Here is a 16563-nt window from a genome sequence, read left to right as displayed (position 1 = left end):
TTTTATTGGCGCCTATATAAATTTCTAATTGCTTTACACGCAATTTCTCTTCATAGAAACCTTGTATGACATTTCATTTAAAGACACAGCAAATTTCATTTTGTTATGTTGAACAGTTTAGTCGGAATGGCAGTACAGCGGAGACTAGTACAGCAAAAATGCCGCTTTTTGCTCCCACTGTTTTGACTGCCGTTAGGCGACGCTTCAAGCTAGGCAATATTACTAGGCATCATTGGAAAGCGCACAAAGTAAGCTTTCCAACGAAATAAAGTTCACATTTGTCCAATGAGCGCAGGAAGCACAGTGCGTCCGCAAACAATGACTAAAATGCCGAGCGCGTGCCGCCGGAGTGGGACCGCCACCTAGCGCAAAGGAGACGCGAAGCGTGGTGCTTCCATACACGGCTCGCAATGATCTGGCACCGCGATGGCGGCGGGAGCAAAAAAACAAGCAAGAAAAAAGCGCGCGAGAGCACGTGACAGCATTCGGCCAATCGGAGGGCCGAGCGCCGAGAGAACGGGCAGGAGAGGAGGAAAGCGGCAATCTTCAAAGGATGTCGCTACTTTTTTTTATTGAGGGGTTTTAGTATGCGGTAAAGCCCTTATATATAAAAAGTAGCGCCATTCTTAGATCTTGCCGCCACCGCGCTCACCCCGGCGTTTCCTCCTTGCCGCCTCCTGTCGCCCCAGCCTCCTCCGCTCCCCCATTGGCCAATCCGTGTCACGTGGAAGTACGCGTTGCGCTTTGTATATCTTTTTCTTTCCAGCGCGCTCCGACTGCCATTCTCGGGCCTGTGCGACGAAAGTGCTGTACGCACAAACGGATCAAACGTGTTAGAGACAAGAACTTCGTTGTGATGGCATGCTGCTGCGCCTTAAGTTGCTGCAACCGACAAGGCGAGGGCAAAAGGCTTTTTTTGTTTACCATCTGGCGTGCGCAAACGCTTGCTGCACACTTGATATTTGCGCCGTCTCGCATCGTCGCGTTGCTACTTCCAAAACGGCATTATTAAGACCAGTTACTGACTGACGAAGCAAATCGTGCCTCAAAAACTTCTCCGCAGGGCGCGATCGAAGTTTTCCTCGGATTTCTGGTAGCGCGTTAGCTGTCGTCTGCCACGGCAGGCCCGACGCAGGCGGCGCCACTGTCGATGTCGCGCCTCGATCGCGCTGGTCGCGCCGAGCGCGATAGTGGAACGGAGGAGGAGGGAAGTGGATGGCGCTACTTTTTATATATAGGGGCTTTAGTGTGCACGATTTCTTTCGCCGCAACGACATACTGACGGTCGAGAAGATGACTACCGAGTTTCCCCATCACTAAGGCGTCGTCATCACTGTGCGTCGCCTGCTTGCCCAGATCGGCTTCAAGCACGAAAAGAGAAGCCGGAACTCGCTGCTTATCGACAGGGATGACATCACCGATGAGCGGAATCGCTACCTCCGTGACGTGGAGCGCTACCGGGCGGAAGGCTGAAAGATCTTCTACCTGGACGAGACATGGGTGACGGCGGGACACACTCAGTCGATCGTGTGGACAGACACCGTGGTGCAGAAGCGCGGACGACTGTTCGCTCGAGCAAATGGCCTGACGACGGGTCTAAAACAACCTTCTGGAAAAGGTCAGCGCCTGATCGTGACGCACATCGGCAGCGAGGATGGTTTCGTCGACGGCTGCTTGGATGTATTCAGAGGCCAAAAGACAGGCGACTACCACGAAGAAATGGACGGCAATCGCTTTGAGGGCTGGTTCAATGACGTTCTGCAGAAGTTGCCAGCTGGCAGCGTCATTGTTTTAGACAATGCACCTTACCATAGCCGGCGAGAAGAGAAATTGCCGACGACGGCCTGGAAGAAGGAAAAGATACAGGAGTGGCTCACAAGCAAGAACATCACCTACGGTGAAAGGATGATAAAGAAGCAGCTGCTTGAGTTGGTGGCATCTGTAAAGCCCCGCTTTCTGAGCTACATCGTAGACAACACAGCTGTAAGGGCCGGTTGCATTGTACTCAGGCTCCCGCCGTACCACTGCGAATTTAATCCCATTGAGCATGTGTGGGCCAAAGTCAAAAATGGCATCGCTGCGGACAACAGAGACTTCAAGCTGTCCACGGTCGACGTCATCTTGAGCGAGAAAATCAAGCAGGTAACGGTGGAAGACTGGAGGAAGAGCATTCAGCATGTGATGGACTTGGAGGCAAAGTTCAGACTGGACACGTCTGGGAGTGAGCACATTCAACCCATCATCATCCAGCTGGGTGAAGATGACACTGAAGAAAGCGACCCCGACTATGAGCTGTCTGGCATTGAGTCACTCGACGAAGCATAAAGCCTTCTTATTAACAAAAGAACAGCCCTTATTAGGGCTACCAAAATTTTGCCGGGGGGTTCGCAACAGCCAACCATCCATTCCGTGATCTCTCAAATAAATAACCAGTTCCATTTATGGAATATTCCTTATAATAGAAGCTCAATTCTGATAAGCAACGTCCTGCACATATTGTGCTCGATTTAAGAAGTATCATAGAAACATATTTAAATGCTGGCATATCTGAATTGAAACACTATTGTTAACCCTGATTATCGTTGGCGGGCTCGAAATGCTCATTCGGGCCGCCACCGTCGAGTTTGACGCGCCCCACAGTGAAATAGCAGCACTCAGAGCACGCTTTATGGTTGTGTTAGCAGTGTGCACTGGAAATCACAGTCATAGCGGGTGGTGGTGAAAAAGCAGACAACACCAAACTGACAGCCACTGTCAGCAGCTTGAATGCCAAAGCACATTCATGTGGTTCAATTGTTTATTTTGTTATCTGGCTCACACAAGTAATGCGATTAAAAGAACAAATATAAGACATCATTAGCTTAGTGAGGCCCAAAATGCTCATTCAGGCAGCCACCGTCGAGTTTGACGCGCCCCATAGTGAAATAGCAGCAGTAAGAGCACGCTTTATGGTTCTGTTAGCAGTCTGCACTGGAAATCACAGTCATGTCATAGCGAGTGGTGGTGAAATAGCAGCAGACAACACGAAACTGACAGCCACTGTCAGCAGTTTGAATGCCAAAGCCAATTCATGTGGTTACATTGTTTATTTTGTTATCTGGCTCACAAAAGTAATGCGATTAAGAGAACAAATATAAAACATCATTAGCTTAGTGAGGCCCAAACTGCTCATTCAGGCAGCCACCGTCGAGTTTGACGCGCCCCATAGTGAAATTAGTCGGAGCACGCTTTATGGCTCCGTTAGCAGTCTGCACTGAAATTGATGTGTTGTCATAGCCAATTTTCAATTTATTAATCTGACTCGAGCAAGTAATGCGAATTCAAGCACAATTATTGTGATTAATTTTCTAGCATTTTTTTTCATATGTACGTACCGGAAGAATGCTCAGTAAGTTAAACGTGTTTTAGTGAGTCACTTTGTTCATTACAAGCCGTAGGCAAAGTGACGGACAGATTCAGACAGTGATATTGGGGAAGTAATAAATGGTGAAAGTTGCAAAAGCTCTCACAGCACTGCTTTGCTGGACTCCATTCACTAGAAAACTGCATTGTAATGATGAAAGCGTCAAGACAGGAAATGATACCCACTTCACAATGTTATATATGTGTACCACCACATGTGACGGGCAGCAAAACCATCTGTTTATTAAGACTGAATGCAACAACATAGCAAGGTGCTGTTTCACAATATGGCACCTTTTCATGTGCACTTCTGGTAAGCTACCGTATGCACTGATGCATAAATACATGAACAGGGGAAAGAGACGAAGTAACTGTGCAAGCCACGTGATGCTTTTAACATTTTGTATCTGTCAATGTTTCTGTTGTCACAGCTGATAGAACTTTCCTTGGTGCAAGTTGATTAATCACGTTGCAGCAACAGCACGAGAAGCAAGGTCAGAATAGTAGGAGAAAACAAAGCAAGGTGGCAGACTGAGGAGGCAAGGTAGACAAGAGAGAATGACTTTAATGACATCGAAGAGGCCAGCCCTGCTATTCACAGGACTTGGTGCTTTGAATGAGACGAGTTAATGGAATTGACCTTTTCCAAAGGGGTCCTCTGCGCATGCGTGGCGATGGCCGCGCACAGTACGACGGGAAGGACGCGAGCGCCATGTTTTTTTGAGGCTCGCCTGCTCGCCGCTCCGCTGTCGAGCTTTCTTGTCATGCCGCAGAGGTGCGCCGCTGTGGGGTGCACAAATGCCAGCAACAAGCTTCCGAAGGTCAGGTTTTTTTGCTTCCCTGCAGCTTCTTTACACGCAGCGAAAAGAAAAAAGTGGGTCCAGGCGATGCGCCGAATAAATGTCGACGGATCGACGTGGAAGCCTACAGCTAACTCGCGCGTTTGCAGCGAGCATTTCATATCAGGTAAGGCCTCCTGTGCACGGCTTGATAACATTCACGTCGGGCAAACGGTGCACATTGTCGAGAATCGCTGCGTTTTGTAGCAATGCCTTTCCTATGCTGTTTCTTTCCGAGCTTCGTCATATCAGATGAATAAGTGTGGTGTACAAGCAAGTGGTTGACATGTGCCGCGGCCCGCTAAGCAGACAGCGCGGTGCTAACGATAACGCGGGCGGGGTGCAATCGCCGCGAATGACGATGCACTGAGTAAATGTTGACGGATCGACGTGGAAGCCTACAGCTAACTCGCGCGTTTGCAGCGAGTATTTCATATTAGGTAAGCCCTCCTGCGCTCGGATTGATAACATTCACGTCGGGCAAACGGTGCGCATTGTCGACAATCGCCGCTTTTGTAGCATTGCCTTTCCTAGCTGTTGCTTTTCGAGCTTCGTCATATCAGATGAATGATGAGTGTGGTGTACAAGCAAGTGGTTGACATGTGCCGCGGCCACGGTGTAAGATATAGAGTATATATCTTACACCGTGGCCGCGGCCCGCTAAGCAGACAGCGCGGTGCTAACGATAACGCGGGCGAGGTGCGGTCGCCGCGAAGACGAAGCGTGAGCGGGGAGATATGTAACGAAATCATTTACATGAACCCTACGTGAGCGGGTCGAGTCAGAAATTGGGATGACCGAGCCCGACGTGACCGCGTTTTCATGATCTCGACAGACATATCCCAGCCTGACAAGTCGAATCGACCCGCTTCTGTCTGGTTCATGTAAACACCCCGAATGGTTTTAGTTGCGCATCGACTACTGACGTTTGCCCGGATATAAAGCTAGGTCATCTCTCTGCGTGTGTGATAAAGCTGCGGTGATTGCGGACTGTAGGGTAAAGTATTGGACAATATAAGAACGATTTCTGTTTGCAGGAGAACCATCTAGGTTTCCGGACCACCCCGACAACCTCCCGTCCGTATTTAAGCACAAGCCTGCGAGCCGCCGAGATGCTGTTGTGCGTTTTGAAAGGTCGGCCAACAGACGAAGCACTCCGAGCCAGTGTTTCAAACGTTCTCAGCTTCCAAGTGAGTAATGTTAGACACTATTCGGCAATCCACACATATGCGCCAAGTTGAAATAAACCTACTGTAATAAATGGACAATGTCAATAACAGAAGCAGTCATCACTAGATGGGACGGTGATCATTAGATTTACAGCTCTGATTAGTGGTTTAAGGCACAAGTAAAAGCTGTATAGGCGCTAGTTGCCGGAGGTTCAGTATTCTCCGAGTCTATCGGCGTACGGTTAAGCAAGTAGTAAATGCTATTGTTTACATTTGTGTAGCTTTCCGACTCCGTTTAATAAACTGCAGGGTTCATGCGTCTAGCGCTTTGTGTGAAGACTGTGGTTGTACTTTTTGTTACACCACAAACTCGCCCGACAGTACATGCATCAGTCCAATGCGTACTGCAAGTGCGCAATCATTAATGGTAGTCCTCTTAATACTTCACGCTTAGTTGCTGACAAGCATGTGTACAACTTTTCTACGTTTTAACTGCAGGATTGTAACATTAGGTTTTGTCTGCAGGTCTACACATTTTTCTTTTTTTCGTTCAGATACAAAGCCAGCAACCACACAGAGCAGCCAGCCTTCAGGAAGTAACACATCAATGGTGCCAGCTGTCCCGGACGATCCACCACTCCACAGCGATGGCAGCCCAGTGCTGGAACCCTACGCAGCACATCAACTTCCAAAAACTCCTGTATTACACATTCATTTTGACTGTGGGAAAAATGCAGAAACCCAGGCTAGTGAAGCACCTGAGCATTCTACAGCCAATCTTGAAAGTGGTTCTGCCATGCATGATGCATGCCAGCCCGACAATGTGTCTAGCCTTAGAATAGCTGAACTTGAAGCCCGTTTAGCTAGTGCAGAACAATATAACCTGACACTAGAGTCGCATTTAAAAGCAGCACAGCAGCACACTGACACCTGGAGAATGAGCTACTATGAGCTGAAAGAAACAACACTGTGTCTCTCTAACATGAAGACAGAACAAGGCATGCTGTATTACACAAGCCTAATGGCCATGGATGTATTTAATAACCTCCTTTACCTAGTCGTACATCAAAATCGACACCTTAAAAAGCATGAAGAGATAAAAACGCACAACACCAAAGAGCAGTTGTTTATGGTGTTGGTACGCCTGCGGACAGGCATGCCCACGAAGGAGATTTGTCGAAATTTCTCCATACCAATGTCGACATTTAGTCGCCTTTTCTCGACATGGATTCTCATGTTAGAAAGACTCCTCACAGATATCACTGGCTTTCCATCCCTCTCCGATGTACAGTGCAACATTTCACTCCACTTCAGACGGTATCCAAACACACGCATAATATTAGATACAACAGAAATTCGCATCCAGAAGCCTTCAGGGGTGAACGCCCAGAGACAAACCTTTTCCAATTATAAGCATGCCAGCACGATGAAGTGCCTAGTGGGAGCCACACCGGATTGCTTTGTGAGTTTTGTGTCTGCTTTGTATGGTGGAGGAACCAGTGACAGGGAAATTGTACAACAGTCAGGTGTACTTGATTTGTTGTTATCAGGCGATGGTGTAATGGTGGATAAGGGCTTCAAAGTTGAAGACCTTCTTCCACGTGGTGTTTCACTTCATATTCCTCCTTTTCGCATTACTGGCGAAGCTCAAATGATTGGAAAGGATGTTGAAGAAACCAGGCATATTGCCATTGCGAGAGTTCATATAGAGAGAGTTATTAGGAGAATTAAGGAGTTCCACATTTTAGACAAACCATTTCCTATAAACATGCTGGACCTGGCAGATGCAATTTTTACAACATGTGCCTACTTGTCAAACTTTAGAGGGCCGCTGATAAATAAGGATAAAGAGACGATAGAGGACGAAGAGGTTCAATGAGCCCCGCAACATGCAGTGGTAGCAGTGTGTCAGAATTTATGTATGTATATGCTGCATGGACAAATAAACTTTTAAAAAATGTGCCAGAGAGGAAGTGCTTTCCATCCTGGTCCAGAATATTCTGGTCCTTCTGGCCATTGGACCAGAATGTCTTTCAGTAAACAGCTTGACATGCAATCGAATGAATGAGTTTGGATAATCGTTAATAAATTTGAAAACACCTTTTATTCTCCTTCATTGTTTTCAATCATCTCTTTGTCATGCCATGTCGTTCTTGCCCAAACATGCAATTCTGCTAGGTTTGAATGGACACATTTAATCCTTACAAATGCACCCAAGGAAAAGACATGCACTTTACACTGTAATTCATACATATAATTGCACCTATGTTATTGCATGCGAAACTGAATTGCACTTTTACAGAAAAATAGAGAGCTTCAAATTTCTATATTTAGTGTTGACTGCAGTGCTAGTTAAATACGAAATTTTCAGCATGAAAGCAAGCAGTTTTCACTGTTCAAAGCACACATGTTCTTCTCAACTATCGGGTGGTTGAAATGCTAAAACCCTTACAAGTATTGAGCCTTAGCATTCACCCAAGAACAAACATGTGGAGCCACCAAATGCTACTGCAGTTTAGAGACACTTGTTTCTTGCTATTTGCAATATCCACTACTTCAATTTCCTTAATGATAGCTTCATTGGGTCATCCGATGTCTCAGCAATGTAAAAGCCTTGAGCGTACTTTTTGAAAGGCACATATCCGGCCCCTGTGGTATACAGGAAACCCAACCGCCTCAGGCGACGTGTTAGGAGCTCAGGAATGATGGCAGCTTTGTAAAAATATATCAGTGCTTGCAGCATTTCATGCCACACATCTTTGTGAAAATAAATCCTTTCAACAGAGGTACTAAGCAGCAGCTCAGTTCTGTTCGTCCACAAAACAAGATCACACCATGTCTTTCCGGTGACCGCTAGTTGTCCCTGGATTTGAAAAAAATAAGGATGGTCTCTTTTTAAAGTAACAACACCATCAACCACTTGCGAACAAAATGTTTTGTCTTGGCATGCCTCGGTAATGGTCTGCCCTGCCTTAGAGGCAGGGCACTTTACCTCAAGGAGCCCCGTCTCAGTTCCATCTCTGACCAAACGGTCTGGTGATGCCGCTATGAAGGGGTAAGCTTCATGAACATGAAGTCCGGTTTCAGAGACCTCAATGTCTTTATCATACAGCTGCATTATTGCAATGTATTTCTCCACAGCGACCGCTTCATTTCTGAGTCCATACAATCTTGGGTCACTTGGTCCAAGGTTCTCTTTCTGGCGAGGATACAAAATGTCTCTAACAAGTCCATCAGGCTTTATGCAGCGCATTATTCTGTGAAAGTTAGAGGCTGTCAGGCGGCCAGTCCTTTCAGCTTTCCACAGTGGGTTGTTGTTCTGGCCGACCGTGTCTATGCAAATTTTGGTTCTCTCTGCAGCTGTGAGTGGCACCTGCTGTGCCCAGTAATTTGAAAACAATGTCCAGCATTCCCTTGAGTGGAGGTCCACAATGTCGGCGATGCCACTGGTGTTTTGCACGGGTGCTGGTTTGCTAGCACTGTACCGATTCCACAACAAATGTGGAGCGCACTGTGCCATTCTTTCTCTGAAGTTCTTAAGAACAGACTGTTCTTTTGACTGGAATCCAGGTGGTAGCTTTCGCTTCGCCTTGGCTCGCACGGTCTTGTTCATCACAAGCTTGCGGAATGTTATGTCCGAAAGTGGCAGTGATGGCTGGCGGTTGTGACCTGAAAAAAAAATCAAGATGCATGTAGTATTCTTTGTAGCCTAGCAGTTTTTGATTTATGATTTGATTGATCTACCTGCCTAATTGTACCACTGTACTTTTGATTAAAAAGTTGGTGCTTATTCGCATTTCTCATACTTTCTTTTCACATGAACACACGTTCTGTACTGCAAACTGTGTTTGCTGTAGGCTTTCTGCACATGGTACACTAGTTTTTGAAAACGACAGGGAAGTGTGAAGGAGTACAGTTGCTAATATGCAAATAATGATAATACGCGGACCTACAAGCATACCGTTATGCGGCAACTTTACAAAACCACGGCTTACAGACATCGCGAGGTTGTTAAAATAAGGTGCATTTTCGTTTCACAAGAAACTGTTTACCTTGTGTTGGAGCCATCCACTTGCAAGGCATGCCGGTGCAGGATGGCGTCTGAATGCTCCTAACAGCAAAAAGAAGAGCAGCAATGTGTTGGCAGCTTTGACTGAGCCTGCGAGTAGAAACAACACATAAACAACTCATTTTTTCTTCTGACAGTTTAGTTTTCAAAAGGAATGTCGTAGTAGAGTCCTCGGCATGGAATAACAATAAAAGTATTATTAGAGTCAGATCCTAAATACGACTGCTTTACTGGTTTCCTCTGACAGGCTGATAGTATAACTCCAAATCAAACCAGCCCATGCTGTTCTAGCATGTTTAGTTTGTCAGTCGGTAACAGGTCCGTACATATTTTATTGAAGGAAACAACCACGTCCGCATATGTTCTCTGGACAAGCGGATATGTACTTCTGTCCAGTCTCGTCTAGTTAAGGAAGCGACGGACACGTTAAAGATGGTTTTACACCTCGTAAAGTGCGCCCATGATTCACCTACGCGTTACGGTGGCGCGATTAACCGCAACAAGCCTTGGAAAAGACGCACTGATTCCTATACAAGCACATTGGTAGTGGCACTCCTTAGTAACAGGACTAAATAAGAAAAAAGATTCAGTACTCACCCAGCAACGCAGTCGCAGTAAGCTCGAACAACACGTGTCACATTTTCCTCGCGGAGGGCAACGACTTGTCTGTAGTGCCCATGTTTCATTGAGCAGAGGCAAATGCTCCTTAGGATATGAAGCTCACATCCAGAAGTATGGCGACTGATACAGCATTCCAACCGGCGAATATACTTCTCTTCTTTAAACTTCCAACCCTTTTGCAGCCCGCGGCTAGTAGACGCACCGAAATGGGCTTCAATGACACGCTCACACACGTGCGGCACATGGGTCAGGTCGGCAGTCCACGAGCCGCCTGAGCCTAAAAATTTCTTCACCTCGTCACCAGAAAAGTTGATGTCCATGCTTGCTTCACCTACGACCGAATAGCATACCATAAGACAGCTGCTATTTTTCCTTATTACCACCGGCGCAAGTAATACGAGACACGACAGCACGCAGGCACATGCATTCACAGCCGGGAAATACGGGCGAAGGAAGGGGAGAGAGCCTCAAGTCGTGATTCCGGCAGTCGCCGCTAGAGGCGCGCCGCAGTTCTGGAAAAGGCCAATTGTAAAGAAAGTCGTGGCTGCAGCATGCTTACAAGAACAAATGCAAAAATAAAAGGATAGAAATAGGAATAAATACATACACGCACGGAAGAACTCACATATTCACACACATGAACACAAGCGCGAGCGCGAAAACTAAGATTTAAAATACAAAAAAGGGCAAAATAACAAATATACACAGACACACAAGAAAACACGCACACACATTTAACGCAGACGCGAGTAGAACTATTCAGTTCACAAGCAGCTGTGCCTACTTTGTCGTACTTTTTTTAATGTACATATTGGCTCTGGTGCCTTCACTGTCATAGGAATTTTTTAGTAGCGACATATCACGACAAAGCGCAAAGCTGTGTTGTGGGAAAGCAAGTCGAGCGCTGACAGCACAGCTTATGCGCGATTGTGTCACAGCAGGCTTTCTACAGCTGGCGCGTGCAGTGAGCGAAGAGTTCTAAGCCACACAGCGACGCGAATTCATGCTGTTAAGACCTGCGATGACAACCGTGAATACGCTACTGAGAAGCGGAGGCAGGGGCGCCTAACAAGACCTTCGATTACAAGTTGACAACCGCGAAGACGCTACCGAGAAGCAAGCGAGAGCCGAGGGGAGCCCCTAACGACACCGTCCGAGCAAGTTAATTGTGAATACCAGCCTGCCACGTGTCACCGACCCGACAGTGGCCACTGCACCCTTTCCACGGCACTGCACGTGCCTGACTCACGTCCTTTTACTGTGTTCTTTACTTCTCTCTTTCCTCTTTCCTTTCCCCACTCTAGTCTTTTACTACTGCAAATAAACCAGTCTCGAAACGGATCCCAAAGAGGGAACTTCCTTCGTGACTCCTGCGCGCACGGCCCACGCCGTCCAGCTAAGTTAACGCGCAGCAAAAGTTATCAGTTGTTCAAAGGCGACAGTGATTAGATTCAGTTTATCGGCGCGAGTATTCATCACATTTTGGTGCCGAAACCCGGGATTACTTCGCCTGCTGACATCGAAAGCGCCATGGAACGACTCCAAAAGAAGCAGGCCGCCCTGCGACAAGCAATTAACAAGATCATCACAGCGGCCAGCGAACCACTGCAATCGCCAACCACCCAAATCGGTGAGCTTGAGGAACACCTCGACCTTCTTCTTGTACAGGCAGAGGAGTTAAAATCCGTAAACGAGAGCATCGAAAAGAAGATAGATCTGGAAGAATTAGATGCAGAATTAGAAGCTTGCGCTGCATACACGGAGAAGATATGCTCCCTCAAAACAAAGCTCAAGAGAGTTCTCAGAAGTCAGACAACCAACGAGAGCAGGTCAACAACTCCGTCAGTGACAGGCAACACGTCAGATCACGAAGCAAACCACATTGGTTCCGTCCCAGCCGCGGTGTTCCAGCCACCATCAGCAACAACCAAATTACCGAAATTGGAAATCGCAAAATTCAGCGGAGATCTGCGCTCGTGGCAGAAATTCTGGAACCAATTCGAATCAACTATTCACAAGAACAGCACCTTGCCTGCAATAGCCAAGTTCCAGTACTTAACGAGCTACCTAACCGGAAAAGCGGCCGCTGCTATAGAAGGGTTGTCGATCAGCGATCGAAAATACGACATCGCGGTGAAGACCCTCATAGAGAGATTTGGGAAAGAGGACGTCCTAATTGAGGACCACATGTCGCGTTTGCTTGACGTCCGCCCAGTGCACAATCTGCGTGACATCGAAAGTCTGAGGACCCTCTACGATGAAATCCGCGCCGGAGTCTGAAGTCTAGAGGCGCTGGGAGTGTCGTCGAGCACATACGGCACGCTGCTTCTCACAGTCCTTCGTAAAAGTATCCCAAGTGAACTTTGCTTGGCGTATTTCCAACGGAAGGCCGCCTCATCTGAAACGCCCGAAGACGAGCTTCTCGGTTTCCTGGATTTCATGAGAGGGGAAGTTGAAAGCAGAGAGAGAGCCCAGAGTGCATTGCGCCATGTGCATGCAGGACGCCGCTACTAAACAGAAAGCACCGATAAAGGGGGACGTTCGTCCACAAAACCCATCGGCGTCTGTTCTCACCGTAACCGGCGACGAGGCACAATGCGCATTTTGTGATGCAGAAGGACATCAACCAGCGAACTGTGTCGCCCCCGTAAGCATAGACAAGAAGAAGGAGGTGATGTCAAGGGAGCGGCGCTGTTACAAGTGTGCGAAAAAGAGGCACCGGGCCGCTGAGTGCAGAACGGCAAGGTGGCTGAAATGCGCCAAATGCTCTGGGCGACACGCAACAGGCGTCTGCGAACTGAATCAAAGACTGACACAACCTCCCTCATTAGAAGATGCTGCACCAGCAGAGACAACAGTGCAATCGTCACTACAAGTGGGACCAACACGGGGAGCGACCCGTGTGCTTCTACAGACGGCGCGAGCGTATGCGGAAGGCCAGCACAAGAGTGCTCTGGTGAGAATGCTGCTCGACGGTGGCAACCAGAGAACATTCATACGACAAGAAGTTTCCCGGCGCCTCAATCTTCGCGTCACAGGAGAGGAGAAGCTCGCTATTTACGCCTTCGGAAGCGAGAAGCCGTCTGAGCAAAGAAGGTGTCATCGCGCGGAGTGCTGGCTACGGAACTGGCGCAACAACGCCAGAATCCGCATCGAAGCACTAGAGGTGCCCGAGATCTGCGGAGACCTCCTGCCACCACCTGACGACGGCACGGCCAGCATCGCTCATGAACAGGGCCTCCAGCTTGCTGACACCTTACCTGGCGGTTACCACCCTGGTGTTGGAGTTGATCTGCTTATTGGGGCAGATCATTATTGGGACATAACAACAGGAAATGTCAAGCGCCTCTATAAGAATCTCGTGGCCATGGAGACAGCATTTGGGTGGACATTGCAGGGCACGGAGCCTACATCGTCCGTCGCAACCAGGCGCGGATCCAGGGGGGATGTCCGGATGTCCTGACCCCCCCCTCAGATTTCTGCATCGCCCCCTCGCTGACAGGGGGATGGCCCTGTCGCAAAAAAAAAAAAAAATGACCACCAGCATTTTTCAGAAGTATTTTTTGCGAGTACCAGTGATATCAGCCATGTAGAAGTAAAGCTAGCTCCCTCACAAGCTTAGTTGTATTCCGTCGGGGTGTGGTGTCGCGAAGTTGCCGTAATTACTTTTTCTCATGAACACCTCGAATGAACGAGGGGACGTCCCTTTTGTCCAGCACGCCGATGTCCGCGCGAGCGCCTTCGCGCCTGATCAACTTAGTTGCCCCTTGGGTGTCATCGGTTGCCTCATTAGCTGTCATCGGTTCGGCCACCAACCTGCTTAATGAAGGAGATCACTTGCTGAAGTGTTCATATACAGGGTTTGTCCGAAAAGTAATGTCAGTGATTATATTGTGAAGCGACTATACGTCGCAGCGCACTAAGACCAGTTGGGACTGGTGGAGGGGGAAGTTAGCTTACGCAGGCGCTGTCGCTCAGTCGTCTGCGACCATCTGGAGTGTAAGGAAAAGGTTTTTCGTCAACTCATTTTCATTTACAGTGCAAGCCGTAATGCAGCGCTCGTTGGAACGAAGGATTGCCATGGAGTTTTGTGTGAAACTCGGCAAGTCTGCAGTGGAAACTTTTCTTCTGATAAAGACAGCTTTTGGTGATAATTGTTTGTCAGAACGTCAAGTTTACCGGACGCACAAGGTGTTTTTAGAAGGTTGTGAAGAGGTCAGCGATGAAGCCCGCGCTGTATCACCATCAACGACTAGTGCACCGACGAAAATGTGACGCGCGCGAGATATATTTTTTACTCAGACCCTCAATTGAGTGTCCGTTTAGTGGCACAGACAGTAAACATTCCAAGAAGTACCGTTCACGAGATTTTGACGAATAATTATCAGATGCGAAAAGTGTGCGCGAAGATCTTGCGCGAAATGCTAATGGACGACCAGCAATCGAACCGAGTTGAAACGTGCCAGGAGGTTTGGTACTTGTGCGAAAGTGACCCCCACGTTTTGGACAATGCCATCGCAGGTGACAAGACTTGGGTGTTTGAATACGACCCCGAAACAAAAAGGCAAAGTGCCAAGTGGCACAGCTCGGCGTCCCCTCACCGCAAGAAGGCCAGAATTAGCAAGTCAAAGGTCAAGACCATGCTGATTGTGTTCTTTCAAATTAGTGGCCTTGTCCACCACGAGTTTGTACCCCATGGCACAATCGTGAACGCCAAATTCTACGTGAAAGTGCTCAAGCGACTCAAACGAAGGATTCATCGCACCCGGCCTGATATCGGGGCGATTGGAAACTTCACCACGACAACGCACCATGCAGCCTGCACCGCCTTCCTCGTGACCCGCTTTCTGGCCGATTGAAAGATGCCAACGGTTCCCCAGCTGCCCTACAGTCCTGACGTGGCTCTCCCAGGCTTCTTCTTTCTGCGCTTGAAAATTCACATGAAAGAACATTTCGCGACAGTTGGCAAAGTCGAAGAGGCTTGCACCAAGGCTCTAAAGGACATTCCTAAGGAGGCCTATCGTGACGCCGTCGATGGTTGGAAATCTCGCTAGAAGCAATGTAACGACGCAGGAGGAGCCTATTTTGAAACATTTTATTGTGTTGTACCGATCTGATCAATAATTTCTTTTTAATCGACTCACTGACATTACTTTTCGGACAAACCTTGTATAAATAATAACAACTAACAGCTAAACTAAGAACTACGCATGAGCAACTTTTTTTTTAACTGTAGCACTCATTGTGATCACAGTTACACGTTGACAACATCCAGTACGAGCACAGTACTGTTCGTACGCGACAAGTTTTTCATTGTAACTTCGCAGTTTTATTGCCGTACATTAAGCATAGTAGGGTCAAAGCCTCTGGATCCGTTTATCTGAGTGGGCGTTCTCGCGGAGCGGGGCGAAGTCTCGAGCAGCGGCTGCGAAGTGGGGGAGTGTGACGACCGCGGCCAACGCCAGCGCGCGGGCCAAGGATGGCGTCGCGTGGATATAGAGAAACGGGAGCAGATGAGCGCCTTGTGTAAAAGGATGACGTCGCATGGGAAACAAAACATGAAGACGCTGGCTCGCGCTCTCGGCTGCTACACCACATCGTTCTTCTTGTAGGTGGCGTCGGGAGTCTTCATACGCGGTGATTCGCATATCGTAAACAACCAGCGTAGTGGTTGCCGCGTTGGAGCTCCAAAGCAAACGAAGGTGTCTCAGCCGAACACCAAGAATATCCTTAAGGAAAACAAGGTGTCCCAACAGAACTCCAAGGACGGACCCGTGCTTACGCATGTATAACGAACCTGCAACAGATCATCCCAAATTTTATTTTAAGAAACAATACAGGCTAGATATATACCGGGTGTTCAAAATTAAGCATTATGGTTTTCTTAAAATTAGGCACTGGGAGGCACGTGAAGACCACCTCCACAAATAAGTTATGTGGCCAGGGGGATACAAAGTGAGATGATAATTATCGCTGTCAGCAGCCGAATTGACTAAAATTGAATAATTAACTTTTTATTGACTGCAGTAAGAAACACGACTGCCTCTAAGTTTTCAATACCAACATACCCACTTATTGCAGTCGACAAAAAATAATTGTTCAATTTTAGTTAATGGGGCTGCTCAGTGATTATTATCATCTCACTTTGTGCCCCCCTGGCTACATAACTTATTTGCAAAAGTGGTTTTTGCGTGCCTCCCCGTGCCTAATTTTAAGAAAAGCATGAAGCTTAGCTTTGAACACCCTGTATTATCAGACACAGCCGCCAAGCACATGGCTGTATTGGGTAACGTCCTTTTCCTATAAGCTCGGAGAAACCGATATCTGGCTTCGCTACAGGTATTCGTCCTGTTTCTGGGGTTTTACGTGCCAAAACCAGTTCTGATTATGAGGCACGCCGTAGTGGAAAGCGCCGGAATAATTTTGACCACCTGGGGTTCTTTAACGTGCACTACAACGCAAG

General features: G+C 47.8%; 2 protein-coding genes across 2 annotated transcripts; one reads left to right on the top strand and one right to left on the bottom strand.

The window, feature by feature from the left end:
- Positions 1 to 6464: 6464 nt before the first annotated feature.
- Positions 6465 to 10622, bottom strand: LOC125942822 (uncharacterized). The gene is made up of 4 exons (XM_049661063.1): positions 10077 to 10622; positions 9463 to 9569; positions 8403 to 9079; positions 6465 to 6488 (listed from the first exon to the last, which is right to left on the bottom strand). Exons 1-4 carry the CDS (start codon positions 10451 to 10453, stop codon positions 6465 to 6467), a joined length of 1185 nt encoding a protein of 394 aa, XP_049517020.1. The 5' UTR covers positions 10454 to 10622.
- A 1008-nt stretch (positions 10623 to 11630) lies between these two features.
- Positions 11631 to 12380, top strand: LOC119440682 (uncharacterized). Its single transcript, XM_037705575.1, has one exon. The coding sequence runs from the start codon at positions 11631 to 11633 to the stop codon at positions 12378 to 12380; it is 750 nt and encodes a 249-aa protein (XP_037561503.1).
- Positions 12381 to 16563: the final 4183 nt, after the last annotated feature.

The sequence above is a fragment of the Dermacentor silvarum genome, chromosome 1, assembly GCF_013339745.2.
Source record: "Dermacentor silvarum isolate Dsil-2018 chromosome 1, BIME_Dsil_1.4, whole genome shotgun sequence".
NCBI classification, from domain to species: domain Eukaryota; kingdom Metazoa; phylum Arthropoda; class Arachnida; order Ixodida; family Ixodidae; genus Dermacentor; species Dermacentor silvarum.
This window is presented reverse-complemented; position numbering and strand designations above follow the sequence as displayed.